Source organism: Lepisosteus oculatus, chromosome 14 (genome assembly GCF_040954835.1).
Source record: "Lepisosteus oculatus isolate fLepOcu1 chromosome 14, fLepOcu1.hap2, whole genome shotgun sequence".
Lineage (NCBI taxonomy): Eukaryota > Metazoa > Chordata > Actinopteri > Semionotiformes > Lepisosteidae > Lepisosteus > Lepisosteus oculatus.
The window spans coordinates 6,138,052-6,152,066 of NC_090709.1; the positions used below are offsets into that span (position 1 = coordinate 6,138,052).

Genomic DNA, 14,015 nt, shown 5'->3' on the forward strand with positions numbered 1-14,015 from the left:
GCATCCTAACATTTACAGCAGACAAAAGGTTAAATGAGTTCTTAAGGGTTCATAGTGAAAATATATGAAACATTGTTTTACACAATATCTTCCCGTTATGCAAGTATACTTATTTTTCAGGTGACAATGTGGTTAAGTTTGCTACCATGCAGTGCTGGAGCCCTGTGTTTCATTCCTGACCTGTTGTTCTATCTGTGTGGAGTTTGTATGTTGTCTCCATGTTTGCATGAGTTTCCTCCAGGTGCTCCAGTTTCCTCCCACAGTCCAAAAACATTCTAATTTTATTTTAGGAAGTGAGCTCAGAAAGGCCTGTTCTTTCATGATGATTTTTTTTTAATGTCAGTTTGTCACACCTGTCAAAGTGTTTATTGTTTGAGTAAACATTTATCTTTCCTGTGTTCCTTTCATTTGAATCCAGATGCTTTTGTGGCTGTAGTTATCTGTAAGAAACAAACATTGAAGTTTCCTCTTCTTCTGGGTTCGATTTTATCATTGAGAGTGGCCAAGGGCTCCTTAATTTTTAACTGATACTTTTAAAATTTCATACTTTAAAAAATTACAAGCAAATAAAGTTTCTAAAAAGTTTATTGTAAAACAAAACTTTAATATAATTTATTTTAAAAAAAATTCCCATCAAAAAAGTGGTACATTCAGAATTGTACATCAATGAATGTTTTTTTTTCTTCTAATTTCTGAAACATGAAATTATAAAAAAGAAAGACTGAGCAGAAATGGGATGTTAAAGCCTCCCTTTTCTAAAACACAAGCTGCAGGTTCTGTAGACACAGACACTGAGGACAGTATGGAAACAGTGGAGTAAAGTGGACTCAGGTCACAGACCGTGTCAACGTGGAAACAGTGGAGAGATGTGGACTCAGGCCACAGACAGTCTCAGACTGTCTCAGTGCTCAGAGCTGCTGTAAGACTGTGTGACTCTGTTGATGAAGCTCTTCTGTGTCTAGACCTGCAGGAGGAGCTTCTCCCAGACAGCCCCATCAGTCTCACAGCACCCATCCTCTCCCTGAGACTCGTCCCCAACATCATCATAGTCAGTCCTGTCAGGGGCAGGGGCTCCTTCTTCAGAGGGCAGTGTGGGCAGGACCCTGTCCACTCTAGGGCCAGTGTGGGGGACACCTGACACAGAGACACAGAGTCAGGGACAGGCTGATGGATAGGGAAGACTTTTAGCTGATATTTGTGGTTTAGGAGGTCATTAGAATTGAATTCATGACTTTTTAGTCATGGGTACAGTTTGTATTGCAAAATTGTAAATGTGTGATTTCTCTATAAGAAGTAATTGTTTATTAACAATGCTGAAAATAGATAGTGTCACAAAATTAATGTTTTAATTAAATCAGGCCTTGACAAATATGGTTTGATTCAGTTACTAAAATAATAGTGCTACAAATAGGGATTATAAAAAGGTGAACATCAGAAATGACTCAGTAGATAAATTAATAATTGAAAGAATCAGTATTACTACAATAATCATGATCCCCAACTTGTAAGGATTTTGCCAATAATATACCCAGGCTTATGGGGCACATGGATTCTTTGTTCTTTGGGAGAAAAAAATAAGTATTTCAGGCACAATTAGTTAAACAAATATTTGCTAGCAATGACAATACATGGCATAAATATACAGCACACATGTACAAATGTATTTACAAATTTACTGAGGCGTTTTAGAGACCTACATCCTAACCATCCAGAAAAACCCCAAACTGCTACCAAGTATTCAACTTTTACAGAACACCTACACAGGCCAAAAGAAGAGATATCGCTGATTTTTTAAATCAAACAGAATAAAATCTACAGTTAAATCTTTTCTTGTGAATCTGTATGCTACAAATTGAATGGTAACCTATCTCCCTGTTCTAAATATGCTCCCACTCACCAGTAGATGCTGTTTTTAGCCAAGGGAATCTCTAAATAATAATTTAAAGTTTCTAAAAACAACAGAATGGCAATCTCTCTTAATGAGGTTCAAATACTAATCTCCAATCTGGTCTTTCTGGTTGATCTGGAAAAGTACCTCTCCCCTTCTGTCTTTACAGGACTGTTGATTACTTCACTTACCCAAATCTTAACATAACTAAACAAAGGTAAACTTTATAGTTGATTTGATCACTGAATCTCACATGCCTACATCTTAGCAAACATCCCCTTGCTTTGAAGCCCCTGAGAACAAAACATGTACAGTAGATACACCTGGCTTGAGGCAACATTTAAAAAGAACACTTCCATAGTCACAATAGTACAGTGGATGTTTAAAACTTGCTGTAACAATAGGAAACTGTAACAGTAAATTGAAAGAGTACTTGGTGACTTTTATGAACCAATCTAAATAAACAATATGCAATTTTATGATATAACAATAACATGCAGAACAAACAACAACCATAATAGAACATATCTGAGGAGTGATCTGGTGTGATATCAATGGCTTTTAGCGGACTAACAGTTATAGTATACAGAATAGTTTTTTCAATAGTTTTTCAAATAAAATGTTATCTTTTCGAAGAATTGATGATTCAGTGCAGATTTCACTTATGCTTATGAAGTACTAAGTCTCTAAAATCACAGTAATGAAGACCTAATAATTTCTGAACCTCGTAATTCTCTCTGCAGTCAGAGAACAGAATTCCTGGTCTTTGGGAATCTAAAGCTTTGTTCTGCCAAGATCTCACTCCCTCTTCATTGATCAACAGCTGATTATTTTAAATAATCAGACTTGCTGGGTGTGACAGTAGGTGTGTTTTCTTGAGACTCTGATCTTTGAAATCTAACCTTGTACCATTCATGTCTCTCCGCCTTTATTGGCTGTTATTGATCCTTGTAGGACAAGAGTGAAGCCACTGCTACTGCAAAATGCCTGATTCCCCCGTCTTGGATGAGAGTGCAACAGAGATGGATTACGGGGGGTCATCTTCCCCATCCCTGAACTACCTCACCCACACTGAGCCCCCTGGCTGTAGCCCCCTTTACCTGAAGTGGGGTCTCCCTCACTGTCCCCTACATCACTGTATCCAGAGGGTGTCTCATCAGAGAGGAGTCTCCCTGTGAACAAAGAGCAAGTCGTTAATGGCTCTGTCATTCTGTCACAGACTGGCCTTTATGATACCTCTTTTCTTCTAGGTAGTGTTTATTTGCAGATATGACATTAAGCCGAGAATAATTTCTAATGACAAAGGTTAGTGCAGGCTGGTACAGGGTGTACTACTGAATCTTATTTATAATAACTCACCTGACACAGTGTCTGGACTCTGGGGCACAGTGATGGCATCATCATAGTACTCTATAGCCTCTTCCTTGACAGAGGACATCAGCTCTCCTGAAGCACACAGAGCTCAGCTTTACTGTCACTCATCAGAGCATTGACTCATCTAAAGCGCAGGCTGCTGAAGCTCATCAGAACACACTGATTAACTAAACATCACATTGCGACTAAAACACCAGACTCTTAAGTACAGGAGATCGGGGAACCTGATTTCCTCTCCTATTCATTTCTGTCATAAATTTAAAATTAATCCTAGATTCTAAATTAATATGTTGAGGGACAACAGGGCAGTAAAGTACGGATGTACAGTATTTGAACAGAGATGTCACAAAGCACACACAGGCATGCAGACACCATTGCATTCCCATGAACACCTGATCACTCACTAATTAGCTTAAAGCTAACTAAAGCTTTTTTTCTGCCAAGATCTCACTCGCTCATTATTGATCAGCAGCTGATTAATTTAAATCATCTGACTGGCTGGGTGTGTCAGTAGGTGGGCTTCAATGAGACTCTGATCTATGGGATCTAACAGCTTTTGTCAGGAACAGTTCTTTCCAGGCCCTATGTGGACGATCCGGAAGGTGAAGAAACAATAGGGAAAAATATCATGCAGGAGTTGGTCAGGAGACAGGGGGGCGTGTCCAAGGTGAGCAGGTGTCCAGGGGAAGTGAGTCTGGGGAGAACAATCCAAGCATAAATCCAAAAGGAAAATCCAATACGGGAGGCAGAGTCCAAGACCAGGGGATCCATCCAAAGTAATTAAAAACCAGAACCGGGTCGGGACTGGCGGGGCAGGGAATCAGGAACAGAAAACTAAAAGCATAAAGGAGCCAGATGCAGCAGGACCCCAGGCTCTCACGAAATGGGATTCAATGAGAAGCCTCTTGTAGTATTCTCCAGTGCGCGTTTCCAAGCCTTTTGACTGATCTCCTGTTACGAATCTTCTGCTTACGCCTCTTGACCTCGCCTTCTGGATTGTTTTGGATATCTCTCATTGCCGTACCTTTAGCCTCCCTTATCAACCTTGCGTTCTGGATTTTGACTTTTGGATTGTTTTTGGATATCTCTCATTACTGGACCCTTTGCCTCCCTTATCGACCCAGCCTTTGGATTTCGTCTTTCGGATCGTCTCTTTGCTACTCTGCGTTCTGTGGGATTCCGGTCACGCATGAGGATCCTCCAATTCTACCTGTAGGATCCCTGACAGCTTTATTGGCTAATATTGATCTCTGCAGATGGATTACTCGGGATAATCCCCATCCCTGAACTACCTCACCCACACTGAGCCCCCTGTCTGTAGCCCCCTTTCCCTGAAGTGGGGTCTCCCTCACTGTCCCCCCACATCACTGTATCCAGAGGGTGTCTCATCAGAAAGGAGTCTCCCTGTAAACAGAAGAGCAGGTCCAATAAGAGACCTCTCTTCCAGTTAGTGTTTATTTTCTGGTGTGAAATTAGTCCGAGACTCATTTCTAATGACAAAGGCTTATGCAGGCTGGTACTACTGAGTCTTATTTGTAATAACCCACCTGACACAGTGTCTGGACTCTGGGGCACAGTGATGGCATCATCATAGCAATCTGGGGCCTCTTCTTCCATAGAGGACATCAGGTCTCCTGAAACAGAGACAGTTTTACTGTCTCACATCAGATTTTAAATACAGACAATTAGGGAACTTCAGTATATATTACATTTCAAACTAATTCTAGTTTTATTATTTATTGAGATGGAAACAGTGCAGCCTGTATCAGGACAGAGAGCACAATGCTGTGAACCCTTGTGAAATATATGAAGGGGAGCTGGACACCAGTAGCAGAATAACCCAGAGAATACTTCAGACTCAGTGTGATGTGCTGTGCAGTGCACAGAGGGAGAGAAAAAGTCAGACTCACTGGGTTTGGTGCAAGGTTTCTCTTTGGGACTGAAATGAAATAACCCACCTGACAAGGTATCTAGGCTCAAGGGCACAGTAACAGCATCATCATAGTACTCTGGGATCTCTTTTGTCACAGGGTACATCAGCTCATCTGAAGAACACAGAGCACAGATTCACTGTCACACATCAGAACATGCTGGAGTTCCTCATAACCCACTGATTAACTGAACATCTTGCTAGAACTAAAACACCAGACTTTAAATACAGGAGATCAAGGAACATGATTTCCACTATTATTCACTTCTGTAGTTAATTTAAAACTATGCCTAGATTTTGAACAGTGAATGATAGCTGTATTTGGACAGAGAGTGGTGTTGTGCGCATTGTGAGATATCAGAAAGGGAGCCGGACAGCACAATAACACAGACTGAGTATGCAGGGCTGAGATCACACAGAGAGAGTCAGATTCAAATAACGGGTGCAGAATAACACACAGACTTAGTAATCAGAGGCTGTGCTCAAACTAAGAGAGTACAGAGAGTCAGACTCACTGGGATGGGTGCAGAGTTTCCCTATTGCACTGGACTAAAATAACCCACCTGACAAAGCATCTGGACTCTGAAGTATAGTTATAGCATCATCATAGTACTGTGGGGCCTCTTCTTTCACAGAGGACATCAACTCTCCTGAATCACACAGATAGACAAAGAATTTACACTTTAGGACTCTGACTTACTTGACCACAGTGCTGCAATAACTTTAGTCTTTCATAACACTTTGATGTTTATGTGAACTAAAAAGTACTGTAACTAAAACTTGTTTTTTATTTGGTTATTGTAAAGTGCAATTTTAAATTCTTTGTTGTGTATAATTAAGGAAAGACTCCAGGGTTGTTGATTTAACATTTAATTTGAAAGACAATTTCTACTGCATAGCATACTACTCCCCAGTCATCATATTGGGACACTTCTACTGAACTTTGGACTTGAGGCTCCATCTCCTGCTCAATCAACACTATTAGAGAAGCATCTTGACTTTCCCTTAAATGTCTCCATCCCAGTATTGACCAGGTCTAGTTTTGCTCAGCCTCTGTGATCTGCTGAGGCAACACCAAAGAGCAGAAGTTATAAGCTATCAAACGCATGTGGTTATATTTGAAAGATTCAGGATTTTCTACAGGAGTTCTCTAAATGACACCCTGGTTTGAGATGAGAGTGAGTACTGGACTGAAGATCCCCCATTCCCATACTGACACCTGTGACTCCACCCCCTCTTACCTGGTACTGGGTCTCCCTCACTGTCCTCCATGTCATTGTATCCAGAGGGCAACTTGGCAGAGAGGAATGTCTCTGTGAACAGGAGGACAGATCAATATTACCTGCAGTCAGACAGCAGCCGCACTGTCTTCTGTTTACTTTTCCCACTGGGAGTTTGGGACTGATAATGCAGGTCAGGAGCTATTTTTGCTCACTGTAAGCAAACTAAAACCTCATATCAGCATGACATGAGGTCATGGCTGTACTTTACATGCTGTACTGGGTTTGTCCTGACTCTTTCCTCTGCTCATTTCGAGAGCGTGGCTATGGAATTACTAGTGTGAGAGATGTGTGACTGAAAGGAAGGAGCAGCAAGAGACTCAGCACTTCAAAACTGAATTGTTTAATTAATTTACATCTAGAATTGAGTAGTTTGTGATATTGAGGTGATTGCCCTCTGCATATGCAGTATGTGTCTGTATTTGACAGTCTTTGCTATGAAGGGCTATACAGACCCTCTGCTGGGACCAATCATGTCTGAAGACTCTGTCCACTCACCTATCCTGGGAGTGCTGTAGGTTCCCTCTCTGGCCAGTTTGTACTCTATTTCCTCATAAAGAGCTTCATGCCCCCTGAAAAACTGTGTCTTTGCTGAGGCTTTGGGGAAAGAAAACAGAAAATTGCAGCTGTATTTGTGTTCAACAACAGATATTTACCTTCCTGCTTTTAATTTTATCTTCTGTAATGTGGCTGATTAAGTGGAAAGACACTGAACCACCATCTAAGAGCTGTGCTTAGAACTCTAAGTAAAATTTTATTTATGTTTCTTTTTTACGATTTTGTCAATATAAATATTTTTTTCTTCTGTGGTGATTTTAGGTTTAACGAGTTTTTCTAGTGCAGGAATTGCTTCTGACTGTTCTAGAGTGTTCAGTACCTAATTTATCCATTTAATCTCAAAATTTGCTTTAATAATACAATGCTGTATTTTCTATCCACAGTTTTGATTAGTTCTATTTCCAGGATAAACATGGTTCAGGTTTGTTATTTCTCTACCTTTCCTCAGCTTCCTGTTCTGGATCAGCTGCCCCACTAACAGTAACAGCAGCACGAAGAACAGAGGCCCCAACAGCAGGAGGACCACTGCAGTGATAGACAGGCCTGCTGTGAGCTGTGTCTGTACACCTGCCAAAGAAAGTGATGATCCAGGATGAGCATGATAGGTTCAGAGCCAGGTTCTCAGCGTGGACGAAATAACCTTGCAAACTACCACCTGGCACTGTCTCACAGGTGGTAGTTTGTGCCTCAAAAGAAACAATGAGGTGGTGACATCCTCTGCCAGTGACACACTGAGCTTCACACAGCAGGAAGGAGAAACAAGCCCAGCATCTACAGTGAGAACCTGAGGCAGCACAATAATTTAACAATGAGGATAAATCAATTACGAAATAAGGAAAAATAAAATTAACTATTTTATGTACTTGATCTCACTCCTGGATTGACTATTGCCTTTGGCAAATGCGAAGAAGAAAAAATTGAGGATTAATTTATTTCCTTTGTTAAGGCTTTCAGATACATTTTAAAGGCAAATAAACCTGACAGGGTCTGACAGGGTAAGCCTCTCAAGAGCATTGATGGATTCTGGCCGGTGTCATTCAGCTAAAGTATAATAAAGAGGGCAGCGTATTTTAGGTCAAATTAGCGTTCACTTTCATTAACCTTCTCAGTCAGATTAAATATAGAGGTAATACTGATAAAATGAAAACAAAAGCAAAGATGAACTATCATTTAGATAATGCTATTACCCAGAGATGTCAAGCCCTTTGAAACCAAGACTCCCTCACCTACACAGACAACCCCAGCATTTTCCTTGTGTCCACAGTTGGCCTCATTCAGAGGAAAGTGCCAGCAGTCACATAGGTGGTGCTCACTGCCCCTGCAGTTCACCTTATATGGCCAGATGGTGCCACAGCCTTTTCCGAATTCAGCATTTCCAACTGCTCTCACTGCATCCCCACAGCCCAGCTGTCTGCAGACCACCTGGGCATCCTGCAGGTCCCAGGAGTCGTCACAGACTGTCCCCCAGGAGCCCTCATACTGCAGCTCCACCCGGCCAGAGCAGTTAGTGCCTCCAGCCAGGCGCAGAGCCAGTGGGACTGAAAGACAACAGAGAGGTTATTGAGTGTCCTTGGCTCAGTGACTGTAGAAGAGAGCAGGGCTGTGGTGAGATTGACAATTTTACTGGGTGAACTGACCTGAGCATTGCTCCAGACTAGGTAAATCTGGACAAGGCCTTGGAGTTCTTTGGCCTGTGAAGAAAAAAGTATCAATAAATGAAAAAAATGGATTCCAAAGAAGCTTTACTCAATTTAATCTGTTTATTAAATATCTTTGCTTCAACATAAATTGGCTACTGGTATGGCATATTATATACATGTTTTACACTTGCAAGAAGAATAGGATACTACTAATATTTCTGAACAATAATGCAAAGTGCATATATGTATAATATTTCAAAACAAACAAACATCATATTTTTTTCGTCTTAGTATTGATCATTAACATAATAGAACTCATGTTTTTTAAACCTTAAAAAACTAGAAGTCAGAAATTTTTAAAAAGTTAATAAATTCAAGAACTGCAAAAGATATGGCCAGATGAGTGTCTGCTTCCAATACAACAAAGTGGCCTGTGAAGGAAGATTTCAGAGGAAAGAATAATCAAGTCCAGAGAAACTGGGAACAGGGACATGACATTCTGGAAAAAAAAAATTGAAGAGATACCTCTCTCTTTGATTATATGTTCCTGTAATTTGCACCTGTTTCGTATAAAATGACTATTTTCTATATTTACTTTGTTAGAACATTTTGTATCCTTGGTTTCATACATGGTGCCTTTCAGTTATCAAGTGTGGAACTGGTCAATTGGTCTTGTAGCGAAAAGTTAAAAAGTTAAAAACTGAACATTTCTATGATTCAATAATATAAATAATTAATTACATAAAAGTTGACTTAATGTGTAGATTTCAATTAACCCATGCATAGTCCTAAAAAACATATTTAAATGCAATATTTGAAATACCACCCTTGGAATACATCACTATAACTGCCATGGAAATATAACTATCAAGGAAGCCACAAGAGAGAGTTCTCACCTGAGTAAGGTCTTTATTTCAATATTGCAATATTGCGAGCCCTGCTGCCACTTTGCAAAGTGCAACCAGAGACTCAATTTGTTACAAGCAGTACAGGGTTTTTATAAGACGTTGCGCTGTAAAAAAGTTCAACACTTGGTCCCTTCTAAAACTTCCCCTTTCTCTAAGAGAAAACAGATTACATCATAGAGCGAGAGAAGAAAAACTAGATTTGTTATTCAAAGCTTATCAATTACTTTCAGCTAATTCTAATGACCCAGACAGTATATATTGTTTTGGTACATTGTCTTCTAAACTAACCTAAACAGTGTACTTTGCTGATGCACTGTTTTCTAAAATTCTGCACGTACTGTAGCACAGCAGTTACATCCTTGAAATATATTATCTAAAAGCACCAATATATTTTTTTCAAAGCTCTCTACATTTTTAAGAATCAATTTACTTATTAGATTTCCACTTCACTTAACAGGGCATCTGAGGATAGCACTGATATAAATTGATAAACATTAAATTATTTTAAAATAAAATACTTGTTTCAGTATACTGCTTGACGCCTGACACATTTAAATGCCTGCATCAACATGTTAGCTTAATGTCATATAAAGCATATACAGTATTGACGTGCTGTCTTTGGAATCCATTATTATGATTGACAAGGGCTGCTATCAAAGTGATGTGTGATTGTTAAATAAAACAAAATTACAAAGTAACAGATATCAGACATGGTTTTAAATTATGGAAAAAGTCCACAAACCTACTGTGGAAAGACAGAAGAAGCCTTATTCAACTTTGACCCCCCCCCTGACTATCACTTAACATTTATTTTTGGATGTTTAACGACAATAAAAACTTTGAACTACTATCAGTGTTACACCAAACAATTACAAAAGCGTTAAAATTATAATTATTTTACCTGAACAGGTGATCTCAGCAGCTTCAGTGCTCCAGCAGTCATTCTGACCCCAGGGTGAAGATGGACACTGCCACAGCGTGGAATCGTGCTTTCGACACTGAACGTTATCCAGCCACCGAGGGCCAGCAGGGAGTCTGGACACCGTCTCTTTAAACTTAACCTTGTCTCCACAGCTCAGCTGCTTACAGATGATTGCAGCTGTAGTGTCTGTCATGTCGTTGGCACAGACGCTGCCCCAGGTGCCATTGTAGTAAACCTCTGCCTGGCCTGAGCAGCTTCCAGACAGCCTGAGCGTCTTGAACTCTGTTTAGGAAATGGGATACTAAGAACAAGAAATTGCACAAAACCAAATAAATACCTTAATGTCTTTTCCTACAGCACATCCACTGTCTGGGTTGGAAATACTCTCAAACCTCAAACCCCCAAAATACACAGTGCCTGTCCATTACTAGACTGGATTTCCAAGGCTGTCAAAGTCCCTAGTTGTGTGTTTTAGTCTAATGAGTTAAATGAAGAAAAAAAAAAAAAACTACCTTCAGACACTATTGTTAACTGCATTAAGTAGATTGAAAGATATGAATGTCTAGAGCAATTAAACATAAAAGGAATGAACATAAGACACAACAACAACGCCATTAGCATGTAAACTTCTTAGACAATGGTAGATTTTCGATGGAAATATTATGGTGTCAAAAGGGCTAGTTATTAATAATATGAGTTAAAGAATGCATATATACCCCAGTATCCAAACCTTATTTGTTCCTGAAAATCTGTTCAGAAGGCAGGAGATTATAAATTGAAAATAAAAATTCCATTATTTCTTATGGGGAAAATCCCACCCCATTCCAAACTGAAGACATGTTCTCTCTAAAACCACCCTAAACATATAATACTATACAGACTTTTATAGCAAGCTTAGTGAACAACACGGTTCTACTCAAACAAGCAAACGATAGCTGTAAAAAAAAAATTAATGATATCATATTTACATTTTTCATTCTTTCGTTATAGATCCCTATCCAAGCGATTGGCTAGAAGAATGTGTATACTGTTGTTGACTATTACACTAAACAATCTTTTTCTCTTCCTTAAGACCATACAATGAACTGCAACTACAAAACAAACACAAAAACAGTTTGAAAATGAAGGCACTGTGATTGAAAATGAACACACAGTGAGTTTAGACTGTAATTGTAAACAAAGCACTGCTGCTTCACGGTGTCCTTAACCACAGTGTCTTGCACCCACACAGAAACAAACAGCTGTCTGTTGACACTTAATTCAAATGTTCACAGAAGGTTCGTATCCAAAATCAGTTTTGAGGTCTGCATTAGCGAAATTTAGTTCTTGCCACGCCTTCATCCCACCACATTCTCACACGGAAGCGCACTCGCACTAATCACACTCCAGCACTGAGCACTTCTGCTAAACAACACCACTCCTGCCAAACAGCCAATTATGACACTCCATCAATCAGCGCACCTTCCTCCTCTCACAACACTTAAACCCTCCAGAAGCCCCTGTTTATTGCTTGGTTTTGGTTGTTTGTTCACCTACCTTGCCTTTGATTCTTTTTTCATTCTTGCTCTTTGTTACTAACCTCAGAACTCACTTTCAACTCACTACTGTCTTGCCCCTTCAGATTTGGAAGCCTACTTTTATCTGCCTTCTTGACTACGACCTCAGCCTTGCCCTTCTCTGGATTGGAAACCTTCTCTCCTGAATTAACACTGCAGATAAAGGTGAACAGGTGACACCAATTATAACCCAGTTTGTTGCCATGGAAATTAATTAACCTTTAAATGCTGTTGATGTGATTTACTGCTTCTCTGGCAAGAACACAAATACAGGATGCACACATTCTCTGGTAGATTCAGCAGATGCTGTCTTATTGTCTCACTTGAGCCTTGATCTTCCAGCTAGCAGTTATATTGTTTCTGCTTGATATAATGTAGTTGCTGTCAGAGAGTTTCTTTTCTGTACCATTCTTTATCAGTTACATCACCGATACAATTTGTTCTTTGAAACTCCATTTTTTATTAGTACCTGAACACACTACTGCCACGTCCTCATTGTGTCCACAGTTGTGCTGTCCCCACCCTGCTGAGGGACACTCCCACAGAGATGACTCATTCCCCAGACAGCCCACCTCGTCCAGCCAGATGGGTCCAGTTCCCTGGGTGAAGCAGGCCGGCACTGGGGCACTGAGGGCCATCCCACACTGGAGCTGCCTGCATACCACCTGAGAGTCTGCCAGGTCCCAGGAGTCATCGCAGACTGTCCCCCAGGATCCCCTGTGATAAACCTCCAGCCTCCCAGCACAGTCGCTTCCTCCTCCAACAAGCCTGACTTTACCTAAGTTCAGGAGAAAAATTTCGCAATAAAAACAATAAAAGGGTGATTATCAGAGAGATTACATATATTTTTCTATAAATTTATTATTAAAAGCTTCCATTTCATCACTGTGGTCCGATTATAAAGGGATCCTAATCGTTTAGGGTGCAAACTTGCTGAAACAACATGAGGTGTTGCCATCACCAACACCCTCCAGATCCTAGCCCTCACACTGTCTTTCTCTGCAGCAGAATATGTGCCCCAGTCTGGTCAAGATCATAGCATTTACTATTCACAGAGTAGGTTCCCTCCTGAGTGCCACCATGTGCATAATCGCTGGAACCCTACACTCCATACCCACTCCCCTGGACCCCTGTCCTAGCAAACATCACTCTGTCACCCATCTGACGAGTCTCAATCACCCACAAAATGCTGAAAAAGTCCGAAGTGGCTCATCTGCCACTATACCCACATGATTACCTGCACAAAAACCAATCTGGAATATCCCTCCCCAGCAAGACTTCACTGTAGACTCCAACTGAGTTTAAGAACAGGAATCATGGGACTTCTCACATTCAGGGCTGCTCATGATCCATGTCTTGCCAGCCTCTATAGATGGAGATCAGCACAGCCCTCTATGTTCCTGTGGGATGGAGCAAACTATGCAGCACATCCTTGAGGACTGCCCAGTCCACAGACTGAGGAGAGGCCTACACACCCTCAACTATGAATGCAACTAGGAAGGCCTAGAATGTATTGCACTGCTCAGAGAATTTACATTTGCTAAACAGTCATTCAGAATGTTTATTACAGCTTGGTTAACGTGTGTGTACGTATACTGAGAGGTAAGGAGAAAATATAGTAATGAGCGCATGTCATGCTTTTCAAGGATATGTTTCAGGTGAATGGATCGTATGGCTTAAATCAGTGGTTCTCAAACTTTTTGGACCAAGTACCACCCCTAATCCAACCAAAGCATCCAAGTACCACCTACAAGTCATCATCTCATAGGAACCCCAAAAATTCTCAATGACCAACATGAGCGTGCGTGTGCGCACACAATCACACACACACACATATAATAAATATTATAATAATAAACTTTATTTGATATAGCGCCTTTAAAGGTGGCTTCTCAAAGTGTTTTACAGGAAAAAAAACATTAACAACAACTAATAAAAAAGCACCATTTCAGTGAGAGG

The 14,015-nt window shown here is 40.4% G+C and overlaps 1 protein-coding gene across 1 annotated transcript; it reads right to left on the bottom strand.

Moving 5' to 3' along the window:
• Window positions 1-637: 637 nt before the first annotated feature.
• On the bottom strand, window positions 638-12,694 carry LOC138242794 (antigen WC1.1-like). Its single transcript, XM_069198346.1, has 13 exons — window positions 12,526-12,694; window positions 10,480-10,782; window positions 8,668-8,721; window positions 8,257-8,568; window positions 7,469-7,597; window positions 6,971-7,069; window positions 6,434-6,505; window positions 5,756-5,842; window positions 5,221-5,307; window positions 4,810-4,896; window positions 3,248-3,334; window positions 2,989-3,060; window positions 638-1,134 (listed from the first exon to the last, which is right to left on the bottom strand). Exons 1-13 carry the CDS (start codon window positions 12,692-12,694, stop codon window positions 959-961), a joined length of 1,734 nt encoding a protein of 577 aa, XP_069054447.1. The 3' UTR covers window positions 638-958.
• Between the last annotated feature and the right edge of the window lie 1,321 nt (window positions 12,695-14,015).

Coding starts and splice junctions, on each gene's coding strand:
- LOC138242794 (XM_069198346.1), bottom strand. CDS start 12,694: ATGGCCCTCAGTGCCCCAGTGCCGGCCTGCTTCACCCAGGGAACTGGA. Junction 5,308..5,755: donor GAGTCCAGATGCTTTGTCAG/GTGGGTTATTTT, acceptor TGTGTTCTTCAG/ATGAGCTGATGTACCCTGTG. Junction 4,897..5,220: donor GAGCCTAGATACCTTGTCAG/GTGGGTTATTTC, acceptor TCTCTGTTTCAG/GAGACCTGATGTCCTCTATG.